Below are 26,016 nucleotides of genomic sequence, written 5' to 3'. Positions count from 1 at the left end.
TGTGTGTGTGTGTACGTACGTCTGCGGGGATGCTTGGAGGATGGAGCTCAGCCACCTGCAGGCCTGAGGGGTGTGGCCCTGCGGAAGGACTGGCCACACCCGAAGCCACACACCTGCCGCTGATCAGGGCTCGTCGGGGGAGCTACTTAGGGGAGCCCTCAAGGAACGCCGGGTGGCGTTCCTTGAGGGGGGGATACTGTTAGGAGGTGGTGGGTAGGTGTATTGTTGTTTGGGTTTTTGTTTGGGTTTTTGTTTGGGTTTTTGTTTTCTTTTTGGTTATAGGTAGGCGAGGCGGGGCTTGATGGCATTCCAACACACCTGCGAGGCATCGGACGTCATCAGTGAGCGCTTTTAGGGAGCAGAGTCACGGACGTCTGGTGTCGGAGTATTGTCGCTGTCATAAGTGGTAACGAGTTAGCACAGGCTGCATCTGTTGATTTTACGCTGTGGAGCTGTATGTTTTAAGGATCCACGTTTTGCCTGCTTCTCTTTGTCTTAGCCTGTTCCATCGCCTGCCCGCCTACCTAGGATTTTGTGTTGGCTAGTGTGGATCCGCGACGGAGTGCCACGTTTCATCAGGCTGCGATCACCGCAGCGGCTGTGGTTTGGGTGGTCAAGTAAGCTCTCCAACTCTCTCCGTCCACTTGTGTTTAACGTTCGGCTATCAACGGTACGCCCTAAGCTCTGTTTTGTTCCTTGTTGTCAGGAAGCTCCGGTGCGTCTGCTGCCTACCTGCCTGCCTCGGCTCCGTCTCATCTCCTCGGTGTTTATCTCCTGGCACATTTTTATCCATCACTGTATATAGCCCCTTCCCTTGTAAATATCCCCCTTACTCGTGTATATAAACTTGCATCACAAACTATTTTTGCGTCCGTGTGTGTGTTTCTGCACGTAATCCATCTGTGTAATCCAGTACACCTGACAGAATACTCCGACCACTTTGATGGATTCGGCAGAACACACAGGTCCCACGTCCGGCGATTTACTCCAGAAACACGAGGAGTCTTTGTCAAGCTTGTCTCGGCAGTTGGCGGCGTCCGAGCAATGGGCGGGCCGGGTTAATGAGACCCTGTCAGCCATTCAAGAGACTTTGGCTCGGTTAGTTCCTCCTACTGTTCCCGCTGCTCCTGCCCCCCCGCCCGTACCGGCTGCCTCACGGGGTTTGGGCTCGGTTCGTGACCCCGCTCCCCCGGCTCTGGTGCCTTTTACGGGAGAGTTGGGCCGTTGCGGGGGTTTTTTGATTCAGGTTTCTCTGCTTTTTCAGCGGTATCCTCAAGCGTTTTCCGATGATGCTTTTAAGATTTCTTATGTTATCGGTGCCCTTCGTGATCGTGCTTTGGACTGGGCCGAGTCTTATCTCGCTCTGCATCCCGTGGAGACTGTCACGTATGAGCAGTTTGTTCGGGATTTTAAGGCTGTTTTTCATCACCCCCTGCGCTCGGATGAGGCCGCGCGGCAACTGCACGGGCTCCGCCAAGGGGGCCGGTCGGTGGCGGAGTTTTCTATTGATTTCCGGGTTAAGGCCGCGGAGACGGGGTGGGGTGATGACGCGTTGCGCGGGGCTTTCGTCATCGGATTGAATGATCACATGAAGGATGAGCTCGCCACTCGTGACGAACCGGAGAGTTTCGAGGCTCTAGTTAATCTGGCTATTCGTATCGATAATCGCCTTCGCGAGCGTGAGAGGGAGAGGGGTGGCCGGTTCCGTGCTGGGAGTGGTGAGCGCACCGCGGGGCGCACAGTATCCCGTCCCCCTCCTCCCGGTTCGGCCCGCGCACGGTCTCCTCCGGCGCCCGCCGCTGAGGAGCCTATGCAGTTGGGTCGTACACGGCTGACGCTGGAGGGGCGTCGGAGGCGGTTTGAGGGACGGTTGTGTTTGTATTGTGGCCAGTCGGGCCATTTTGTGTCCACCTGCCCGTTGCGGCCAAAAGGCGGTGCCCACCAGTAACGGTGGGGGTACTGGTGGGTGGCACCTCCTCTCTTTCCCAAATTCCCCGCATGCAGCTTCCTGCTATCGTGAACGCCGCTTCTGGCACTTTCTCCACTAACGCACTTTTGGATTCTGGCGCTGAGCAGAATTTTATTGACGGCGGTCTTACGCGGCGTCTCGGTATTGAGACGAAACCCCTGCAGGTTCCCGTCTCCGTTGTGGCTCTCACCGGTCAGTTACTGCCCTCCGTCACTCATGAGACTGAACCGGTTTCGTTGATTCTTTCTGGTAATCATCGTGAGGTTCTTCGTTTCTTTGTTTTTTCCTCTCCGGAGTCTCCCATCGTTTTAGGTTACCCGTGGTTCGAGCGTCATAATCCTCATATCAATTGGTCCTCCCGTTGCATTGAGAGTTGGAGTAGCCACTGCTTGTCTCACTGTTTACAGTCTGCTCTTCCGCCTTCGCCTGTCTGCTCGTCTAAGCTGGCGCCCGAGGAGGTGGATCTTTCATCTGTACCTGAACAATATCATGATCTGGGGGCGGTTTTCAGTAAACGCTGTGCGCTCTCGCTTCCCCCCCATCGTCCTTATGATTGTGGCATTGAACTGTTACCTGGAGCTCCTTTGCCCACCAGCCGGCTGTATAACCTCTCTGGTCCGGAGAAGGCAGCCATGGAGAAGTATATTTCGGAGTCGCTGGAGGCGGGCCTGATTCGTCCATCGTCTTCGCCGTTGGCGGCGGGTTTTTTCTTTGTGGATAAGAAAGATGGATCTCTCCGACCCTGCATTGATTTTCAGGGTCTTAATGACATTACTGTGAAGAACAAATATCCTCTTCCCCTGATCTCTTCTGCTTTTGAACCTTTACAGGACGCGGTCGTTTTTACGAAGCTGGACCTTCGCAATGCGTACCATCTGGTGCGCATGCGCCAGGGAGATGAGTGGAAGACTGCCTTTAACACTCACCGTGGACATTACGAATATCTGGTAATGCCTTTTGGCCTGACGAATGCGCCGGCAGTCTTTCAAGCATTGATTAATGATGTGCTTCGGGACTTTTTGAATCGGTGTGTGTTCGTTTATTTGGATGACATCCTTGTTTTTTCGCGGTCTTTTGAGGACCATGTTCAGCAGGTGCGCAGCGTTTTGCAGCGCCTTCTGGAAAACAAACTCTTTGTGAAAGCGGAGAAGTGTGTGTTTCATGCTCATTCTGTGTCGTTCCTGGGCTATGTCCTTGCTAAGGGGCGGGTGGGGCCTGATCCTGGCAAAATCAGAGCGATTGCTGATTGGCCGACTCCTTCCTCGCGCAAACACCTGCAGAGGTTTTTGGGGTTTGCTCATTTTTATCGCCGATTTATTAAGAACTTCAGTCAGATCACCCTTCCGCTCACCCGGCTTACGTCCTCGGCTCGAGTTTTCAGTTGGTCTCCTGAGGCCGAGCAGGCGTTTGCTCGGTTGAAGGAGTTGTTTTGTTCCGCGCCCATTCTCGCCCACCCGGATGGTGCCAGACAGTTTGTGGTGGAGGTGGATGCTTCTGATGTGGGTGCGGGGGCGGTGCTGTCGCAGCGCTCGCCCGATGATGGCCGTCTCCATCCGTGCGCGTTTTTTTCGCGGCGGTTTTCTCCGGCTGAGCGGAACTATGACGTGGGTAATCGTGAGCTGCTGGCGGTTAAGCTGGCTTTGGAAGAGTGGCGTCACTGGTTGGAGGGGGCGGAACAGCCGTTTGTGGTTTGGACGGACCATAAGAATCTCTCTTACATTCGGAGTGCGAAGCGGCTTAACTCCAGGCAGGCCAGGTGGCAGCTGTTTTTTAGCCGGTTCCATTTTACGATCTCGTTTCGCCCGGGTTCTCGCAATGTTAAGCCGGACGCCTTGTCCCGTCAGTTTTCCCCCGCGTCTGAGTCTACGGGGGTGGTTCCGATCATCCCCTCGTCTTGCGTGGTGGGGGCCGTGACATGGGAGATCGAGAGCCTGGTGCGCCAGGCGCAGCGGCAGGATCCGGACCCGGGTTCGGGCCCGCCGGGTAAACTGTTTGTTCCGGCGGCCGTGCGCGCGCGTGTCTTGCACTGGGTGCACGCGTCTCGTTTTGCTTGTCATCCCGGCGTGCGTCGTACGGTTTCCCTGTTACGGCGCTTCTTTTGGTGGCCCGCTTTGGCGAGTGATGCCCGCGAGTATGTGCTGGCCTGTGACACTTGTGCGCGCAATAAGAGCCGTCATTTGGCCCCTCCCGGGTTGCTGCATCCCCTGCCTGTCCCTGGTTGACCTTGGTCGCATATTGCAGTTGACTTTGTTACCGGGTTGCCGCGTTCCGCTGGTCACTCGGTGATCCTCACCATTGTGGACAGGTTCTCCAAGGCGGCGCATTTTGTCCCTTTGTCTAAACTTCCTTCTGCCCTGGAAACTGCTCGCGTGCTCGTGGATCACGTTTTTCGGTTACATGGGATTCCTTTGGACATTGTGTCGGACAGGGGGCCTCAGTTTGTTTCTCGGGTGTGGAAGGCTTTTTGTACTGCTTTGGGGGTGGCGGTGAGCCTTTCCTCGGGCTATCACCCGCAGTCTAATGGACAGACTGAAAGGGCCAATCAGCAGTTGGAGTCCGCCTTGCGCTGTGTGGCCTCCTCTGACCCCGCTTCCTGGAGTGGTCATCTTGCTTGGATTGAGTATGCTTATAACTCTCTCACCTCGGCAGCTACTGGGTTTTCTCCGTTTGAGGTCTGTCTGGGATATCAGCCGCCGCTGTTTCCTTCTCAGGAGGCGGAGATTGCGGTTCCGGCCGTGCGGGATCATCTACGTCGCAGTCGGAGGATTTGGCGCCGGACTAAGGCGGCGCTGCTCCGGACCGTGTCTCAGACTCGCCGGGCTGCTGATCGGAGGAGAACGCCTGCGCCTCAATACACCGTGGGCCAACAGGTTTGGCTGTCCTCTGCAAATGTTCCTTTGAAGTGCGTGGCCAGGAAGCTTGCCCCTCGCTTCCTGGGTCCTTTCACCATCCAACGCATCATCAATCCTGTTTCCGTGAGGCTGCAACTACCGGCCTCCATGAGGATTCATCCTACGTTCCATGTTTCTCAACTGCAGCCAGTTTCTCGCAGCCCGCTGTGCCCGCCCGTGGAACCTCCTCCGCCCGCCCGGGTGGTGGACGGGGGTCCTGTCTATTCGGTCCGGCGGCTGCTGGATGTGCGCCGTCGTGGCCGAGGTTTCCAGTTTCTGGTGGACTGGGAGGGGTATGGCCCGGAGGAGCGCTCCTGGGTCTCTAGGGCCTTCATTGTGGACCCGGCGCTTATTGTGGATTTTTACAGGAGGCATCCTGACAAGCCTGGAGGACCGCCGGGTGGCGTTCCTTGAGGGGGGGATACTGTTAGGAGGTGGTGGGTAGGTGTATTGTTGTTTGGGTTTTTGTTTTCTTTTTGGTTATAGGTAGGCGAGGCGGGGCTTGATGGCATTCCAACACACCTGCGAGGCATCGGACGTCATCAGTGAGCGCTTTTAGGGAGCAGAGTCACGGACGTCTGGTGTCGGAGTATTGTCGCTGTCATAAGTGGTAACGAGTTAGCACAGGCTGCATCTGTTGATTTTACGCTGTGGAGCTGTATGTTTTAAGGATCCACGTTTTGCCTGCTTCTCTTTGTCTTAGCCTGTTCCATCGCCTGCCCGCCTACCTAGGATTTTGTGTTGGCTAGTGTGGATCCGCGACGGAGTGCCACGTTTCATCAGGCTGCGATCACCGCAGCGGCTGTGGTTTGGGTGGTCAAGTAAGCTCTCCAACTCTCTCCGTCCACTTGTGTTTAACGTTCGGCTATCAACGGTACGCCCTAAGCTCTGTTTTGTTCCTTGTTGTCAGGAAGCTCCGGTGCGTCTGCTGCCTACCTGCCTGCCTCGGCTCCGTCTCATCTCCTCGGTGTTTATCTCCTGGCACATTTTTATCCATCACTGTATATAGCCCCTTCCCTTGTAAATATCCCCCTTACTCGTGTATATAAACTTGCATCACAAACTATTTTTGCGTCCGTGTGTGTGTTTCTGCCACGTAATCCATCTGTGTAATCCAGTACACCTGACAAGTCTTGGAGCTCCCACCAACGCGGGATCATTGCTTGGGACTCCACGTTAGTTACCCAGTTGGGGTTTTGGTCGTGTAGTGTATGCCTGCCATTGTTCAGTGTCCTGACTGCTGCCGCTATTGTTTCCCGCAGGAGGAGCGTGGAAGGTTTAAGGAGCAGCGAGCACCGGGAGTGCAGACACGGGAGCAGAGAGCACTTGGAGGACACGACACGGGAGTCTGGGGAGAAACACGGGGATTTATTGTTGTTTGATATCACCCTCTGTAAATAAACGCACTGCTTGAACTTTGAGCTCCGCGCCTGGGTCCTCCTTCCCCACTTCCCCACGGTCTGCCAGCCAGACCGTGACAGGTAATCCTTCACCAGCTTCTCAGGATCTTCATTCAGGTACACGCAAAGACCTTTGGCGATGTATTCTCTTCTGATTTCAACAGCATCAGTCTTTATACACAGAGGGGGAAAAAAACAAATATATACGGAAATCCATCTCAACGACCTAGCAGTGGGATTAAAGAACTTTTAGTTGAATTACCAGGAATTTGTGAGAAATACAGAGGCTATTGTTTTACAGTCTTAATCTTTTCAAATAGTATTTATGCATTTTAGACAAGTCTGTCATTTTAATATTGTTTTGTAATTTGTGTATTAATTTAATCATGCCATACCCCCAATTCAAGAAAGTTTAGATGATGTGTACATAAAATCAGAATGCATTGTTTTCTTGGTCTCAAAACTATATGTCACTTACAAATGAATATATTACATTTTTAACATGGGAATGTGATAATTTTCAAGAAAAATATTAGCTCACCATGAATTTGATGAACTGGCCTGCCAGCTCTCCAGACCTTTCACCACCTGATAAGATTAAACATTTATTATCTTTACAGGAGGGAACTGCAAGTCTCCAAGTTTATTAAGTAGAAAAATATTTAATTTCAAAAAAATTAAAAAACAGGAAAACATATCTGTTCATGTTTTGTGTTTCCTCCTCAGTGTACTAAAAACACATAAATTGTTAAATAAACCACTGTCCATCAGTTGCAACTTACAAACTTACAAATTTCAACAACCCACACATAAAATGTAAATTTATCACAACAGTCTCTGTGGTACAGCCAAACTAGTTTATGTGCAGAGGTTAAGTTATAAACAATATCTATATTTGGAGTAGCTAAGTCTTTCATATTAGGCTATCATGCTAGCATGACATTGTGCTATATTCTTGCACTAACGTGTTAGCTACCTAGAATGGCATAAACAAACAGATATTTTTTAAAAAAAACAAATGTGAATAAATAGAACTGAAAAGAATCAACAAACTAATGATACCTTTGTGCAAAAAGTATTTTCATCAAGATGGATGAAGATAGATTCACTCTTACCTTTCCAAGATGACCGCGAAGCAAACCATGTGCTTTCCTGCCTCTTGTTGTTTAGAATCTCACGTGATCTTGTGATATCGCGAGTCTTTAAGGCAGCTAACCACTCTTGTTAGATTTTATCATGTCATATCAACAAGAATGAATTTAAGAGGCGCTAAGTTGGTAAATTTCATGTAGATCTTATATGATTTTATTACGTTCACCTTAGAAACATAAATTCATTGTGTTCAAATTACATGTTAGAGTCTTGTAAATGCAATAACCACCAAATTTCACTTTTTTGAGTGTGTTTGGTACTTTAGCAATCCGAATTGTTGTCTGAAGGCCAGGATAGAGCCCATGACATTTATTTTTTTAAGTGGAGAAATGCCATATTGTTCCACTTGATTAATCTATATCATCATTGTTTATTTATTTTCTTTTATTTTAAGTTATTACAAATTGGACAGACAGAGGGGAAGGGGGGGGCAGTAAAAGAAGACACTGCGAAAATCCGTTGGATCACCTGTTAAAAGAAGAAAAGAGAAAACAAACAACAAGAGAACAACACAATGTAGAGAGAACAACCTAGATACGTGTAAGTAACATTAAATACAAAATATTGAATGTTATTAAGCAGCACGCAGGACCGACAGTGCACAAGACGCTTTAAGGTAGCAGCCAAGGAAGATATAGTTTCTGTACGTGAGCACCCGGGTGTACACCTGTGTGCGTGAGCGCGCCTAAGTTCAAAAGGTTTCTTCATATAACGATCTGCTAGAAGGTGTGGGGAGCCATAGCCCTCCCCCCCAGAGCATGAAGCGGCCGCGGAGGAGACCCGGGCCCGGACATCCATAGGCTCCCCAGAGTGCAAAAAACCTGGTCCTCCTTGGGTTTGTTTCACAATTGCTCTGAGCCAATGACCGTGTTTGGGTTTGGTTAATTGTATTTGATTGCTCTTACACTCTAGTCCACTGATATGCCCCACTGCAAACACTGCTGTCACAGTTTCTCTGCGCATGTTATAAGATTTAAGATGGTTTATATTAAGAAATATTTTAAAGTAGATGGTCTTTTTGTTCTCCTGTGAGTTTTACAATGAAGACCACATTGTGGTCCCTAACGCCCATGAATAATGGGAGTCAACTGTTTGTGCTACAGGATGAAGGAAGAGTTGGCTTGCTGAGACTGGGGAGGATTGCCAGCCTACCCCGTACAGTGTGGTGGGACTAGAGAGTGTAGCTGACCTCTGGCACAGCTGGCCCTGGCCTTTGACTGTGTGTTTTGTCCTTTATGCAAGTGGTGCACTGGTCTGTTTTGGCTCTTAACTTTTATGCTAATACTGTAGCCGGGGCTGTTTCCATTTGATTTTGTGTGATAAATTATATTTAAAATTTTCTGATTCAGATGGATCAGACTGTTGCTCAGACCTAGAACATGTCTGACCAGGTATCTGGTACGTGTTGCATACAGATAACTGAAAGTTCTACTTAAGTGCCTGGACTTTGTTACCTCGGCTGTTGAGTTGACTGATATGCAGTCCACGCCCCACGTGGAATTTTGGTTTTGTGCCACACGTTTTACAGTGTGACATGTTTTTCATTTACAGACGGATGGCAAATTAAAGGAAAAGCAAGCACCAAGCAAGAACCTTAGATTCCTACTGTGAGGGGAGCCTGAACTACACAACCTAAAAATTAGTCTAAATGAAAGCAGATTTTTATAGATCAAACTTGAGCATACTTTCACACACTTTAGGGTACTTACTACCAACTGAAAACATCGTATTCTTTGGTGAGTTACAGCAAATAAATAAGCAAAAGTAAAACTATGTATTACGATTAATTATTATTGTCTGAAGCCAAAAATATTTGATGCTTGAGGTCTACAGGGGAAAAACACATACTGGCTCAAGATGTATTTTTCTACATCAAGAAAAATACATTGCATCTATTGCATCTATTTTTACCATAATAATGCATGCTCTTCTTACATATCTAAACCGTGTCTGTCATTAGTAAACATCTCCTTAATAAACAAGACTTTGGAGACTATCACTGTATGTCACCCACTGTGATCAGAGAGAAGAAAACAGCGCCAACTAACATTAATAGTTAATGATGAAAAACACATGCAGGCTACATTGTTCATCTAAGGACATTGCGTGCTGCTTAGTCAATTTATTTACTTTCACGCCATTTGACCCTGACCTTTCCTCTCTGCTGTGATTCTGTGTCAGACTGCACACAATCAATGTCTGTCCCCTTCTGCGTGATCACAAAAACAGTAGACGCTCCCTGACAGGGACTCCACTGGCAGCCCTGTCTTCTTGCATTTGGGCCACTAGATCATCCATTGGTGGTACTGGGACATCCCCCTCATTATCTCCTCCGCCCCACCATTGCCGTTTCTGAAAGCGATGCTAATAACATGAATTCCAACAGATTGACATGGGTGAAGAGCCAGGAGATGAAATCCATACTTCATGCATTTTGCATGTAGAGGTAATTAGAGGATTTGGAGGGTATTAAATGCTTCTGCCAAAGTATCCAAGTTCCTGATGAGATGGTAAAACAATCATTTTGAAGTTTATAGCATTAAAAATAGATGTTAAAAGAAAAAAGGGAGTAAATAAAGACTCATGCTAGTACTTTAAAGTGATTTTAAATGTTTTAGTTGACGAAGAACATAGATAGATAGATAAGGTCATGTTATGTAAAGCAGTGATTTGCGCCTTCAGTTTTAATGTAACCTTCAAACCTTGAGGTTTAATCCAACTGGTACAACCCATAAAACTGCCTGTGACGGTACCAAGGGCTATGTTCTGAAGCGTAGCCTTAATTATGCACACTTTCTTGCTGAATAAGTGTCTGATTTTCTAACTATCCTTGAGACCCATGTTTAAAGGTCTAAGAATGTGCCCTTGACAATCTTTCTCCCCTCTCATCTCCCAGGGCCCCTGACTCTAGCCATTGGGGAGATCGCCTGCCTTCCCTAAGCAATGACAGGTGAAATGGAGCACAAAATCCCAAAGCTCGCCAAAAGCCCTCTCCACAAACGCAGTACCTCTGATTCTTACATACACTTATCTTCACACGAAAACACAGACGAACCAGTGTTTGCAACACGCATACCTATTATCCTATAAAATAAACAAAACCAAATAAAAGGTGAATAAAAGACCGCACACTCGTGCTTTTCCTACATTTCTTAAAATTGTCACTAGGAGAAACTTAAATATAATATACCGTGTTTTATATTGTGTATAGTAGAACATATAATAGATTGTTACCCATATATAATGTCTGAGGTCAATGTGAACTTGCTAATTCAAGGCATACATTCTCTATACCCAAAAACATTAAAATCAACCAACCAACAGATCAGAGTGACACTATTTAAATGCATCACAATTTCCTTGCCTTTCCTTCAATGACCTACGGTATAATGTCACACAACAAAATAATTTCACTATTATAAGGGGAGATGTGCATATGATGCTATTCTTTTAAATGCAAATAAAAAAAATACTTGAATATATTCTGTTACACCTTACAATACTTATCTCGAAATGAAATCAAAACACATGCATAATGCTTTGATTGAAAAACACATCACATGCAGGAATGATTACCCCTTCTTCCTGTTATTGAAGCCACTTCATAATTTGCATGACCAAATCACCCAAAAAACAAATTGCCTTCCTTTTCAGTCATACTTTGCAGTCGAGTGCTTTAACAAAACCACAGTTTAAGGTGATAAACGAGTTACTAAATTACAGAAACATGGCAGATTGTAATTTTTTTGAATGTTTTTTTAACACGCATAACTGAAATGCTGGCAAGACTGTTTTGCACTGGTCTCTGATCTGATGTTTCAGCTGCTCTGCAAAAACAAGGATTGACAATCAATGACTGGATTATTACATTGTGTCAAAGGCTGAACCAGCGGGAGTTGCTAAACTGAGTAAGAATGTCAAAGGAGGAACACAGATACATTCAAAAAAAAAAGAAAGCAACAAAAAATAATCATAGTTGAAGAAAAAGACAAATTTAACAGACCTTTTCACAGCAAAAAAAATAAAAAAATTGACTTGTCACAGAAGAAAAGAACATGAATTGCTAATACCATTTAAAACAGTGCTGTTCTGTTCTCAGACATGACACTGCGACAAGAAGCCAGCATCAAAAATTAGATTATTCACATGCTTTTCCTAATATAACATGTGTGATTGGTAATGTCTTACATAAAACTTAAATTAAACCAGGTCTCTCCAATTACCAGGACAGTGCTTCCTTTTTAAAGGCGAATCCCAGCTAAAGCTCCCTTTGTGTGAACCAGGAAAAGGGTTCGTGTCATCGCAGCATGACACCTGAGCTCGATAGGAAGAGCTGATCATGGATACTTTTATCATAATCCAATTAATGTGAGATGCTTCGCTGTGTGGAGCCAGTCTGTTCTCCTCAAGGCAGTGTTCGAATTAGAAACAAAGATCCAGTCCTGTGGCCAAAATACAATCAGTCTGAACTGTAGGACAGTAAAAGAAGTTTTCTGTGGCTCATGGCAAGATAGATTGCTAAATGAAAATTGAATATTCTATGTTGAATCAACATTTTTACGGAAGTTACAGCTTACGTAGTGAAATCAACATATGTAGTGCATCAACATTTAAGTGCCTGAGTGTATCACAGAATCCAAACATATGTAAACAGACCCAAAAATTCTAATTGATAATCAGTAACTTTTCACAACGGTTCTAATGAATGCTATTAATGGAGAAAAGTACAACTGTGGACCTCTCCTCGGGAGATCTTGAGCTGTAAAATGCTCTTCCTTTAGAGTCACAAACACAACTGTAACTCCATTTTCACCTCAAAAGTATGAAAGCAAAGGGGCTGGTACTAATACAGTAAAGCCATTAAAAACAAATTCAAAGCCAAGAAAGACGATACACAAGGACTGAAATGTTCTGGTATAACTGGACAGAGCCCTTCGATAAATTGGTGACCTGTACAGTGTGTACCCTTTGTCTTTAGCACTATGACAGCTCAAAGAGGCTACAACCAGGACCCTGAACTAGATGAGCGGAAGAAGGTGGATGGATGGATTTGCACTTGGTTCTCAGCACAAAACTGGAAGGCTATTATGACCTCTGTAATCAGCTAAAGAGAATCAATAGTGAAATCAGAAAGGTCAACTCCAACTGATCATGGCAGATGGCTACCCCTCGCTGCCTGGTTCTACTGGAACTTTCTTCCTGTTAAAAGGGAGTTTTTCCTTCCCACAGTCACCAGGTGCTTACTTAAAAAGAGGTCATCTGATTATTGGGGGTTTCTCTCTATTATTATAGGTTCTTTACCTTACAATATGAAGTGCTAAGAGGCAGTTGTTGCAGTGATTGAATGAACTGAATTGATTTGAATTGAATAGGACTTTTTTCTGTCCTTTCTTTAAGGCTCATTTACATACTTATAAACTGTTGGTAATATAAAATAGAGCATCGTCTTAAAAATAATCTCCAAAGTTACCCAAAGCCATCAGCGTAAAGCTTCAAAATAAAATGGAAGTTATTCCAGGGGGACAGAGCATTTTGATAACAAACTTTGGCCTACATTCACTGTTGTCCCCCTGTTATATATTATTGGAAGAAATGTTTTTATGGCTTTGGAGAGCCTTGTACTGCTACAGCATCAAAGCGCTCTCCTCTGCTCAACCCTGCACACTCGTGTATCATTCATCTAGCAACAAGTATTGGCTGACACTGAACACGTGACTCTGACGCTAAAGAGGAAGTCGTTTACTCTAGCGTGCACATTTGTTTACAGCCTCGAGTACTCTGTCCGTACCTCGGCAGGACTGTTCTGTGCGATTCAAGGGCTTTGCTGATTAGTATAATAGTCAAAATACTGTCCGAGCGCCACTGCAACTGCGCGCCTGTCATTTGTTTAGGAGCAGCAGAGACCTTTTAGCATGTCTCAGACATGCTAGCTGGCGACACACGAAGAAACCTTCCACGTTATACTGTGATGCCCCAGTGACCGCGTCATCATCGTACCTGTACATCGCCGCATTTGCATGCAGGTGGGATTCTCATGTCTCTGAGCGAGTCAACGTGTACTACCCGTTAGCTTTCTGGCAGACAAGCTAACATGGAGGTAACACAAGACACCGTGACCTCTCAGACGATGAACTGAGACAACAAGGTGTGTATGCAGCGTTTGCACTGTGTTTATTACGCAGTTATCAGTTTTTACAACCTGTGATTTGAATTGACTTCCTGCACCCATCTCTTCTCCTCAGGGATAATGAAACTGAATGACCAAAGACCCAGCAGTGCACTATGGCATTGACTGAAGTATACTGGGACCACCACATACCCCTGCCAAAGCTTGCTCCTGTTCAGGCCAAGGTCACCGTTGCCCTGGTGGCACTCCTGTGCTTCATTAACAGTTATGATGGAGACTTTGTATTTGATGATTCTGAAGCAATTGTTAACAACAAGGTGAGTTTTTCATTCATCAGCAGCTTGACTCCAGTTACACACTTACACTGGCAATAACCGTCACTCATTTTGTTTTTGTGGTTGCAGGATTTGCGCCCAGCAACACCTCTGAACAACATCTGGAGCAATGACTTCTGGGGAACCAACCTGAGTAGCAACTCTAGTCACAAATCCTACCGACCTCTCACTGTCCTTACATTCAGGTAAGGAGTCCTACTTAGTGTCTGAGTTTATACACACTTTATACATTCACAGCTAAACTAGTAATCAGATTCAAATCAGTTTAATCTACAACTCAGAATAAACAGGTCCACACTGATTTTTGTTTTGGTTGCGGAGGTGTGTCTCAAAACATCTGTACATGCTCCCTTTGTACATTGTAAATGTGTGCAGATGTGCACTCGTCTTCTTTACAAAAAGCCAAACTTGTTCTCTGTTGAGATTTTTTTTTTAATACAACTTTTTGGACTTCTAAAATGATTAAAAAAGCACTACACAATAACAGGCACTACTGGACTTGAAATACCTATATGCACTCACTGGCCACTTTACTACCTTGTTAGCACTATTCTGGATCCCCTTTTTCCTTTAGAACTGCCTATGTTCTTCATGGCACAGATTCAACAAGTTGCTGGTAAAATTCCTCAGAGATTCTGGTCCATATTGACATGATTGCATCACACAGTTGCTGCAGATTTGTCAGCTGCTTATCCATGATGTGAATTTCCCTTCCCACCTTGGACCAAGTGATCTGACTGTGGAGGCCTTTTGAGTACAGTTACCTCACTGTCATGTTGAAGAAACCGGTTTGCTGGAAGCAGCCATCACAAGACAGGTGGAGCTGACGGGAGTGGCACCTGGTGTGTGGTATTGCACCTAGTTTCTGCCGTGTGATTTGTTTTATTAGAAATTGCATTAATCAGTAGCTGAACAGTAACTAATAAAGTGGCCAGTGAGTGTATATTAAAGGATTTGAATAGACATGTGACTAAATGTTAACACAGCTGTTGAGAAAGATAAAAGCATAGCACATTCATCATTTTTGCATTTTGCATTGATTCAATAATCTGTTCTATCAATCTAATCATTAGACCACATCGCATGTGCACAGTTGACCTGAAACCTTCAATCCAAAAGAGTTCAGTCAGAATTTAAAAAATATGTGCTTATAATTTCAGCCACACACATTAGAGCATCATTCTTCGAATACTTACTCCTCTGTTAATTGCCAAAACCTCTACATGGTTCCTGTCAGTAGTTTAACCACAGTAGGGACTTGACTGAAAAAGCATAACATCATACTGTTTCTGTAGGTTACTTCTTCCTGCAGGAACTTGCACAATATTTTAGGTCAATCAGCACCTGTGTGCATGTTCTGACAGCAGGAAATCTCTCTATAGTTTCTCTTTCAAAGATGTTTTCAGGGTGGAGGAAAGGTACTTGATCCCCTAAAAACTGCAGGGAAGAACTCGACAGCAAACACAACCACTGGAGTCTGGTGGATAACGACAGACTCGAGTAACAGTCTTCTCCAGTCAAACGTTACCAACAGCTGCTTAAAATTATCCACAGGGAAACACCAGAGACGGCATCACCACTGCTATATCAGTCTGATGTTAATATATTCATCACTTGCAGTTTGAAGCTGTTGCAAATTGATTACATCACCTTGTGAGGCTAGTTAACCTGCAGTGGAAACCGAAAGGATGATTAGGGGCCATTGCTGTAAACGTTTGTGCCATTTAGGAGTTCTGTTGTGTTTCTACAGTGGGAAGGTGCCTTTCCTCTATTCTCGGCATATAACTGTGCAGTTGATGGTGGTTATTGATGACCCTCACCATGTCCCATTGGCTTCATCGTGTCACATTATGCTTTATAATAGCTTCACCATACTCACACATATACTTTCCTACACCTGCTGTACATTCAGCTCTAGTTTTTCTCTTGTCTCGCTGTTGCAGGCTGAACTACCTCGTAGCGGGAGGCCTTCACCCCGTTGGCTTCCATGTGCTGAACATCCTCCTCCATGCTGTCATATCCGCCCTTATGATTGACGTGTTTGCAGTACTTATTGGTGGACTGGCCTACGATGAGAAGGGCAGGATACTGAACCACGCTCCGAAGACCTCTTTGCTTGCTGCCATCTTCTTTGCCGCACACCCAGTTCACACAGAAAGTGTAAGTAGAGTTGAAGTGTTTATTTATATGCATAATATTATAAGTAAAGAGACAATCAAATAGTTCAGTATGCATTAAAATCATCATACACATGAGCGTGTAAAGATTCATCTGTATGATTATTGTGTAGTTTGGACTTATTTGAGCAGTAGGCGTAGTCTCAAAACTGAAAATACAGTTTTGCATTAAAACGCAAACAGTAAAGCTTAAAGAAAAACAATTATAGATATATAGATAGGTACTTTATTGATTTCACAACCGGAATTCATGTGTTACAACAGCAAGGTAATGAAAAAAAACTAGAGTCTAAATAAACATAATTAAAGTGGTACACAGCCATGATGAGCACCTTATTTAGTGAAATAAAAAGGTTATATATGCAACAGTGATTAGAAAAACAAAGACTTTAGATTTTACAAGAGAGTAGTAAAATACCATTCATAAATATCTTTACGCTATGAATCTAAGAAATAGCTGCAAGGAGGTATAATACAGAAACGTGTGATGGTTTAAGGTAGGACATTTTTAGGCTGTGTGGTTAGGAGATGATACACTAGTGAATCCTTGATTCTGTTCCTATCCTGAATTACTTTTTACTGCTCTTTCACCAGTATTTCACATTTATTTCTACAGCTAACTTCTAACAGATGACATTTAGCTAGTAGTGTTTGGCCATGGTGTGTTTAGGTATTTCTTTTTATATATTTAAAATATTTTCTTTCTTTCTGCATGCTGGCGAATGAGCTGTTAAGTCAGCTCCAGGTTTTTATTTGAACTTGGTTGGGCTGTTACTGTTAGGGACCTGTGCACCTCAATGAGGTAGTTTTGATTTTGGGCTACAAATAAACCTTTCCTAAAAACATGGTTTCATCACGGCGTCAAGACAAGCCAATCCAGAGCCTCCAGTGCTTCTGTGCCAAGAACAAATGCCCCATCTCAGCTGGGAGCGTGGGCCAAGGTGCGTGCGATAGTACGACCTGACTATTAGCCACGTTGGGATGCTTATTGACCTGCCCTCATATGTGTTTTTCTGCTGTAAAGCATGGCTGGAAAGAAGCAATTCCCTGTCCATTTCCCTTTAATCATGCAGGGCAAGGACTGGGTAAGACCTGGGGGGGGGGGGAGGGAGGCAGACTGTCTGCTTGGGCCTGCTGTATGTATCAAAGCAGGCAACCACAGGATGCCAGCCATACTTTACACACACACACACACACACACACACACACACACACACACACACACACACACACACACACACACACACACACACCATATAGAAACACACACACATAACCGTGCTACACTGGTAATGAGAGTTTCTTCTGACATCTTTTTAATAAGCTTCCTTTTGTACTTGGATGCATTATGCAAAACTAATATATGGTGCATGTGTAATAAAATGAATAATTTCTAAAGAGGTTTACCAGATAATGTTGTTTCTTCAAGTATTTTTTGTAGTTTAATCAGTCCTTCCTGTCTCATGTATCATAGCTTTTTTTTCTCTCGCTTTTCTCTGTTTCTCATCAAGGTCGCTGGCATAGTGGGCCGAGCAGACCTTTTATGCGCCCTCTTCTTCCAGCTGTCTTTCCTCACCTACTGCAAGGCTTTTAACAAAGGTAGGTACCTGACACGAGTATTACTCTTTAGGTACACAGTAATTCTATACTGCACAAAGCGCTTTCCATATGTCACTGGCATCAAAACGTTATCGATCTGCCAGCATTCGATGCATCTGTCTGAACACCTACATTTCAATCCTTTCCTGTCTCTGACCAGCGTGGTCTTGGCTTTGTGTTCTCAGGGAGTGACAGAGATGACAGGTTTTCTCTCCAGTGGGTTGTGGTCAGCCTCTTGCTGTGTGCTGCAGCAATGCTCTGTAAAGAACAAGGCATCACTGTCTTGGTATGAAGTCCTTCTGTAAGGTCATTTTTAGATCTGATGTTTTCATCCTGTCTCGCCATCCCACTGTAATTCTTGCAGGAGAAGGAGAAGGAGTCTCACATTTTTTTACATATATGTATATATGAAATGAGCTAATTCGTTTTGTTGCTGACCTATATACATTTAAATGCCATTTCTCCTTCTTTCTCTATGTATTTTCCTTCAGGGTGTGAATGCTGCCTTTGATGTCCTCCTGATCTGTAATGTTAATGTGTATGAACTCAGCCAGAGGCTACTCCTTAGGAAGAAATCATTTGATGTGAGTTAGGTTTGCACACCCTCCCCTGCTTTTCTGTCATAAATTATGCACTGCTTTGTATGATTTATGTCACATTTCATACACTGTCTGTATAAAGTAGTTTGCAATTGAGTACATTAGCGATTAAACGGTGACTGAAAGTAACTAACAAGCTTTATATTTTTAATTGTAAGTGACAAGTGGTAATACTCTTGTGACAGGTAAGTGAGTTGGTGCGAATGGGCTTGCTTACGCGACTGGGTCTAATGGGTCTTGGAGGCCTCCTGATGCTTTACGCACGCTGGAGGATCATGGGAACAGGACCGCCAGCGTTCACTGAAGTAGACAACCCGGCTTCTTTTGCAGAAAATATCATCCTCAGGGTAAGAAAGATTAGTTTGTAGAGTTTATTTCACAATATTTATTCATGCATTATAATTACAGACAATTTTATCTTTAAATGATTCTGATTGATCTATGTAATTATAAATTGACTTTTACTGAAGCATATATTCCGTTTTTTTCATAATTTCAGTTTAATTCACCGTCTAATATCATGTTTGTCCTGAGTAATTTGCATGGTTTTTAAACACTGTTTACTTCAGAATTTTAAATGCTTTTCCCCTTTTTCTCCGCTGGTTTTGTTGCTGCTCTCTTCCTTTTCTGTTCCGTTTTGATTGGCAGATAGTGAACTATAATTACTACTACTCCCTTAATGCCTGGCTGCTGCTGTGTCCCTGGTGGCTGTGTTTTGATTGGTCCATGGGCTGTGTGCCTCTCATTAAGTCAGCCACTGATTGGAGGATAGTCTGGCTGCTGCTGCTCTGGTGCATCCTGGTAGGCTTGATAAGCCAAGCCTTATGCTCACAGGACAGCCAGAGGAGGAGGTGAGTGAGGAAAGCCATCTCAGATTTGCTGGAATGAAAGATGAAATAAAGTACATGTTGACTTCTAAAGACGTATAGTTGATTGTGACCATAAAAGCATATTCACCGCAGTGTCACCAGTGCACAACGCATACTTTTTGCTTGGTTTAGCACAGACTTGACAATTTTTTTGGGTCCAGTATTCAGATTCTTAAGATTAAATCTCAGACCACATGTTTTTAGATGCTATGTGTGTGCTCTGTTTTCCTCACTAGGACTTTGACCCTGGGTCTGGTGCTACTGGTGGTCCCTTTTCTGCCTGCGAGCAACATTTTTTTCAGGGTGGGCTTTGTCATTGCTGAGAGAGTTCTCTATCTGTCTTCAGCCGGCTACTGCCTACTGCTGGCATACTCTTTAGGACACTGCTGCTGCCGTTGGTCCAAATACAGGGTACGCCTAAATGATGCCAAAAAGATCACAATAAAGCAAAGGACACCAAACACTGAAGCAGTTTCTAGTAAAGGTTTATTTTCCAAAGTTGTCGGTTTAAACTGTCTTGATTTTAAACTCAAAATCTGCTTTTAAAACCAGCTTTGATAATTCAGTAACTCGCGATGCAGGGAAGGTACAGATATGAGAAATGTCTAATGACTTCCCTATAAAGGGACGATGACAGCAGGTGGTGTCCATGTGCTGCAGAAATACATTTTGCAGGTTATTAATTCAGTGTCACACATCATTTGACTTGAAGCTTAATATTGTAATGCTTTATAGCACTTGGCTGTTAAATGGTTCCTCTTCTCTTTTTGCAGAAGTTGCTGTGCGTCATGGTGCTTGCACTGTTGTGTGTGTATGTAGTGCGCTGTGCTCTCCGCAGTCACCAGTGGCGTTCAGAACAAAGCCTCTTCACCAGCGCCCTTTCTGTCTGTCCGCTCAACGCCAAGGTAAAAAAAATACATAAAAAATCAGTGATTTGCGCTTTCCCGCCTCGCTTCAGTTTGTGCCAGTAAATTATTTTAGTGCACATTTGAAAATGAATTCTAGTCATAGACACGTCCTGATGCTTTAAGTGCTAATGATTGTTCCCTCAGGTGCATTATAATGTGGGTAAGAACCTGGCTGACAGAGGGAACACCACTCCAGCTATTATATATTACAGAGAAGCAGTCAGGTATGTGTCCTTACAAGCAGTTACGACCTACTACATTTCTGACAAAGAAACAGTCATTGACTTGTTTGTTGCATGTTATTTATGGCTTTCAGGCTACACCCTACATACGTCCATGCAATGAACAACCTGGGGAATATCCTGAAGGAGAAAAATGAACTTGTGGAAGCAGAGCAGCTGTTGTCTAAAGCTGTTTCCATTCAGTAATGTTGTTTAACATCAAAGTTTAAACCAACGAGCTCTTTTAACAGATTTAGACTCCCTGTTCATGGCTTTGTGTTCTTTTTAAAACCGTGCAGGCCTGACTTCGCTGCAGCTTGGATGAATCTGGGAATAGTTCAGAACAGCCTGCAGAAGTTTGAGGAGGCAGAGAAGAGTTACTGGAACGCCATCCGCTTCCGGAGAAAATACCCAGACTGCTACTATAACCTGGGACGCTTGGTGAGGTCCCGGGCTCAAACCACGCAATCTGCTTTTGCCCGTTTACCATGTTCACTGTGTAAGATTAAGCTGTTAGCAAAACAAAACAAGGATAAGACAAACTACACCTCTACATGAAGCAGCACTAGCTAAAAAGTGGCGTTTTTAACTCTGTACGCTGACTGTTCTTCGCCAGATTCACTTAGCTGTTCTTCTTTTGCCATGTTTATATTGGTCAGCCTCAGGGAGGACGCCCCTGACAAAAGCCCCAAATAATTCTAACACGTTGTGAGGCGTCCCAGATGACGCACTACACAAGCTCATGTGTAGTGTTGTTTTTATGTGATACATGTTATATGTTTCTCTTCTACAGCTTCAATCCACAATTTAAACTAAATTAAAAAAAAATAGAAATTGTCATTGAATTCAAAAAGAGTTTTCTAACACTGTACCTCATATTTCAGTATGCCGACCAGAACAGACACCTGGATGCCCTAAACGCCTGGAGGAATGCAACTGTGCTAAAACCTGACCACAGCCTGGCGTGGAACAACATGGTCATTCTGCTGGACAACACTGGTAGTGGAAAAGTGCACCTGCTCACACACAGACATGCTTTTAATACAACAGACACTAGACTACATCTATTTTATTGTTTTATGTGATGCGTTTTATTGTGTTTGTTGTTAAAAACCAGTAACTGATAACATTCAGCCTTTTGTGAATTTACATGAAAATGAGTCACTTTACTTAAAAAAAAATAAAAAAAAAGAAAAAGGAAAAAAAGCCTCTTTTGTGGGTGCACTTTGTTACAGGATTCAGAGCCAAGAAACAAAGTGTTGTTATTTTTGGGAAGGCAGTAAATCTAAATGGCCAACAAGATTAGACCGGAAGAGCAGGAATCAGCAATGCTTGAAATTTATGTATTAAAGCTTTGTGTTCTGAGTTTTGAAGGCAGTCTTCCCTGCCGTGTGGAGAATGCTCTGATTTCCAAACGCTCGAGCCGTTTTGTCAGAAGCTGCTCCCGTGGGGGCGGAGTCTCCCAGGAGGGTACTGGAACTGTCCAATCAGGGCCCAGTATGTTCCTGATCAAACGTGGGCAAGCACAGCCAGAACAGCGCCCCCTCAGAGGTTCCCCCACCGCATTTGTTCCCCAAATCTGACAGAAATAATTCTACCCATCTCCCCAGCTCCACTCCAAACACACAAAAAAGAGAGGAAGAGAAAAGAAGAACAATAGGTGTCATTTTGAAAAAGTGAGGAACTGGGAATATTGTTTTCACTTTGGTCTTGGCCCCTCCTTCTTTGTTTTGATCATTACACAAACAAAAGACGGGATCAGTGTAAATTTAGGCACAGTTGCGCATGTAGTCATGTGTTGGCGAGCTGTCTGAAGGGCATGGGCCATGACTCAGGACATGACTGCCATTGTTTTGCCCTCCGTTTCTCTGTCTGTCTGTCTCTCTCCATTTCTGGCCAGACATCAGACGGATCTTTGACAGAGATCAATAACCCAGTGGGCCTTGTGTTCATCCTTAATTAGGAGACTAAACCAATCCTCCATGTGTGGAGAGAGAAAAACTCTGCTCTAGATACTGCTGACAAATAAAGCACACGCTCAGACTCTCTGTGTTTTAGCCGCATCTTTGAATTTGTGTTTTCAACAGTCTGAAACGCTTTCATGTTGGGCAGCATTTTTAACATAATCCCCATGATTTCAATAGGCTTTGTCGCATAAATGTTAGCTGCCTTGCTGTGTAGATTACACTAACAAATACATAGCATAGATTTGCTGTGTGTATATTTGAATTTTATTTTCTGACATTTTTAGTAATTTTTCGTTCTCTCTGCAAGGTAACTTGGGTCAAGCAGAGCTGATCGGCCGAGAGGCTCTGAGAGTCCTCCCAAACGACCACACCATCATGTTTTCACTGGCTAATGTCCTGGGGAAATTACAAAAATATGAGGTCGGTAAACATTAGTACGCATAGTAGGCATTATAAGGATTTTATCCCTTACAGTACTCTGTCTGCTCTGAAATATGACTGGGACTAGTAAAGACAATTCAGGATGCGCTTTTTTTCCCCCCTTTGTTTTATCTCAGGAGTCAGAGGGCTTCTTTCTTCACGCCCTCCGGATCAACCCAAATGCTGCTAGTTGCCATGGAAATTTAGGTAAGGCGATTTTGGTTGTGTCACATATTTTACAGTGTTGCTAAGAGCTTCCAAGCACTCAGAAGCAACAAATATATATATATATATATTTATGCTTGCTAGTAAAAGTGTTATTGTGCAGTCTAGCTGTACCGAATGAGCTAAATGAATAGAATTAGAATCAGTGCAGCTTCTCAGCTTAAAGCAGCTTTCGTTCTCTTTTTTCCCCCTCAGCTGTGTTGTATCATCGCTGGGGGAAGCTGGAGCTGGCAAAGAAACACTACGAGCTTTCTCTAAAGTTGGACCCTGAGGCTCCTGGGACCAGAGACAACTACAACATGCTGCGACGAAAACTGGACCAACTTAAACGCAGCACACCCTGAGGGAACCCACTTTGACTCCTGCCTACTGAAGAACAAATTGTTTCACTTGATATTATTTGAGCTCACACTAATTCTGGCTTTGAAACATTTGGAAATAAAGACCACGATCTGTTAATAAAGCTTCTGTTCTGTTATTTATATAATAAATATAAAAGAGAGAGGGGAAAGGAAAATGTAAAGCAATACAATGTTTTCTTTGCTAGTGTTAAAATGTGCATTGATTTCATCAGATGTGTCCAGGTTAGGACTGTCAGATGCCTGTGCTGTTTTGTTGCCCCATTTGAAGGCCATGTGGACCTGATCCATGTTGAACCCCGTTCTCTTTTCATCTTTGACCCCATGTTGTGTCAGCTGGATAGAGCACCGTGCACGTGCAGAGGGTCTGCTGTAACATTTATTTGGCTTGGCCCTTTTTCAGGAGTTCCAAATGTCCCTACGCTCAAAAGCTAAAATAGTTTTGACCAAGAGTGCTCGTCTGCATGTGGTCATAGCATCAGTGTTTCTTAATGCCCATCTTTTTAGTTCTGACTGGGATTGCCCTATGAGCTATAACCACCCCCGCCTCACCTCTTTACTGCTCCTGTCACCACTGCAGTTAATGGGGGAAAGGTGTTGGGGTTTTTTTTATTTTTTTTTTTTAGCTCTGACATTTTTCTCAAGTGTCCATGAGAAGATGAGAGGTCAGCTGAGACAGGAAACCCATGGCCGGTGCTGTATGAAAACAGCTCTATATCACAGAACCTTCAAAGGGAGACGGAGATTATCTCCCGGGGGGGGGGAGTATGCGTGCACGCACGCACATACGTTCCCGCACATGGGCCTGCTTCTCTTGAAGAACACTGAAGAGGGGAAAGGCAACCCCAGTGTGGAACATCAGTCAACAAGTGTGCACCCGGGGTCAAAGTTCAACCCACTTCTATTTTTTCACCTGCTTCCTACAGCTTGCAGGAAACTTTTGAAGCCATGGTGGGGTGGTATGGCTTTGCTTTAGGGGCTGCTAAGTTTGTTTGCACATAAAGTACAATACACCACTTGATGCTTTGATGCTTGAAAGATGTTACTGATAACATTGTGGGGGTGGGGGGGACAGCACACACGACCATCAATATCCTCTGTGTATATGAACTCTTAAATATGAGTCATCACGTGAAGAAATGTCTTTGTTACTCGCCTGTTTTCATTTTCCTTTAAGTCCGTGGTGGATGTATAAAGCATCTGCAAGTCCCAACAAAGCAAAAACCTATAGTGTATACACAGCACACTCAAGCATTGTTTCGTTTGAGATGAAATGCGTTTCAACAAGACTGGCAAAGGTCAGTGCAGTGAAAAGACTTCATGCTATGGAGCGAATGCAGACGCAAGGAGATCAAAAAACATTTGGATAGTGACATTCAGCACTGAAAGCGTATCCCTCGTATTATTTTTCATCACGCCGTGTAACGCGCAGTGCCGCCAATGTACGATTGGCCACACAACCATCAGCTCTTCGCTTTATGTACTTATGGATCCTTTCTTTACTTTCTGTGTGATCCTTTCATTCAGTGCCTGCAGCTGACTGTCTAGCTGCACAGCTGTGCTGGCACACCAGTGGGGGAGCCCACTTTTATCATAATCATTCTTTGAATACCTTTCATTATCATAAAATATGTGAGTATTAAAGGGATGGATTCACCGGCCCCGCCAACATCTTCATTATCCATTCTGACTGACAAAAACCTGCTGTCCTAGGGAGTGACATTAATAAAAGATGGGATACTACAGCCTTATGAAGTCTTCTCCTTGTTCTGTGGGTTTTTCACTGTACACCTTTTAACTGCTTGGATGCTCCATCACAATGATATAATGAAATCGTCTCCCAGGTGGGGTTCTTTATTGTGTTCTATTAATCACACTGATGACTTTTGATCATTATAATCAATGGATTAGGCGGAATCGCGTCCGATTCTTCAAAGCCAAAACCGCTCAAAAATCTGTAATGCCAAATTCGACGAGGCGTTTTTGTTTTGATTGCCATGAAACTTGTTATGAAAAAACTTATTGTCACCCTTTTGTCGCCGCGGCGTATTCGACAGGGGAAAAAATGGAAGCAGGGGAGCACTAATTTGAACCCAGTGAGGGTGTTTTGGAACAGCAGGTGTGCTATTTTGCATCTGATAAGCAACCCCCCCTCGCCCCTCACCACCAACAAAAAAAAGAATCACAGGGCTTATCAGAAGTGCTACATGACAATGTGCTGAGGTATTAAATGAAGCAGCGATGGGAATAAATGTGATGGTCACCCTGAAAAAATGACTTGGAGACTCCCTAAATTGGAGTGGAGTTCAACTATGCTGTATGTGTGGAAAGGAGCACACACACACACACGGTTGCAAACATGCTCTATAGCTATAAGAGGGGTTTTGAGAGCGTTCTCATCAATGTGACAGGATGCGATCAAGGGCAGTCCTGTGATGCGTCTGCTGGGCCTCTTTAGGGCCCTCGCTGTCCCTCCCTTATACTCCCCCCAACCACAACAATCCTAATGGGCTCTGATGGGCACCTCCATCTTGCCTGTCTAATCGATGTAAATACTGCGCATTTGAACCACATCCTTCCCACCATCCCGGCCGGCCCCTCCCTCTGTTTCTTATAACAGTAGGGGTCAGAGGTTAGGCTGACTGAGTGGTCATTAGAATGGCATTCCTTATTAGAGGAGCAGCTTGTCTGACACCCCGTCCGTATCCTGGAGAGGGACCCACCCTGTCCGCTTCATCTAGATCATATTACATGACACGACCTCACAACAGATACTACCAGTGCACTACAGCACTGTA

General features: G+C 44.4%; 1 protein-coding gene and 2 long non-coding RNA genes across 3 annotated transcripts; all 3 read left to right on the top strand.

Moving 5' to 3' along the window:
• The first annotated feature begins 331 nt into the window (after nt 1-331).
• LOC120717343 lies at nt 332-862 on the top strand. Its single transcript, XR_005692181.1, has 2 exons — nt 332-617; nt 707-862. It is a non-coding gene; the product is annotated as an uncharacterized LOC120717343 (long non-coding RNA).
• Nucleotides 863-5,395: 4,533 nt separating this feature from the next.
• Nucleotides 5,396-5,926, top strand: LOC120717373. The gene is made up of 2 exons (XR_005692186.1): nt 5,396-5,681; nt 5,771-5,926. It is a non-coding gene; the product is annotated as an uncharacterized LOC120717373 (long non-coding RNA).
• A 7,204-nt stretch (nt 5,927-13,130) lies between these two features.
• Nucleotides 13,131-23,322, top strand: tmtc4 (transmembrane O-mannosyltransferase targeting cadherins 4). The gene is made up of 18 exons (XM_040005706.1): nt 13,131-13,557; nt 13,655-13,856; nt 13,944-14,059; nt 15,818-16,034; nt 17,563-17,650; nt 17,836-17,936; nt 18,142-18,234; nt 18,435-18,596; nt 18,898-19,100; nt 19,355-19,529; nt 19,892-20,023; nt 20,171-20,250; nt 20,343-20,450; nt 20,547-20,688; nt 21,132-21,246; nt 22,522-22,634; nt 22,772-22,841; nt 23,055-23,322. The coding sequence occupies exons 2-18, from the start codon at nt 13,695-13,697 to the stop codon at nt 23,201-23,203; spliced, it is 2,226 nt and encodes a 741-aa protein (XP_039861640.1). The 5' UTR covers nt 13,131-13,557; nt 13,655-13,694; the 3' UTR covers nt 23,204-23,322.
• Nucleotides 23,323-26,016: the final 2,694 nt, after the last annotated feature.

Source organism: Simochromis diagramma, unplaced genomic scaffold (genome assembly GCF_900408965.1).
Source record: "Simochromis diagramma unplaced genomic scaffold, fSimDia1.1 OVJJ01000501.1, whole genome shotgun sequence".
NCBI classification, from domain to species: Eukaryota; Metazoa; Chordata; class Actinopteri; order Cichliformes; family Cichlidae; genus Simochromis; species Simochromis diagramma.
Note: the sequence above shows the minus strand (reverse complement) of the source record. Positions and strands in the feature narration are given on the sequence as shown.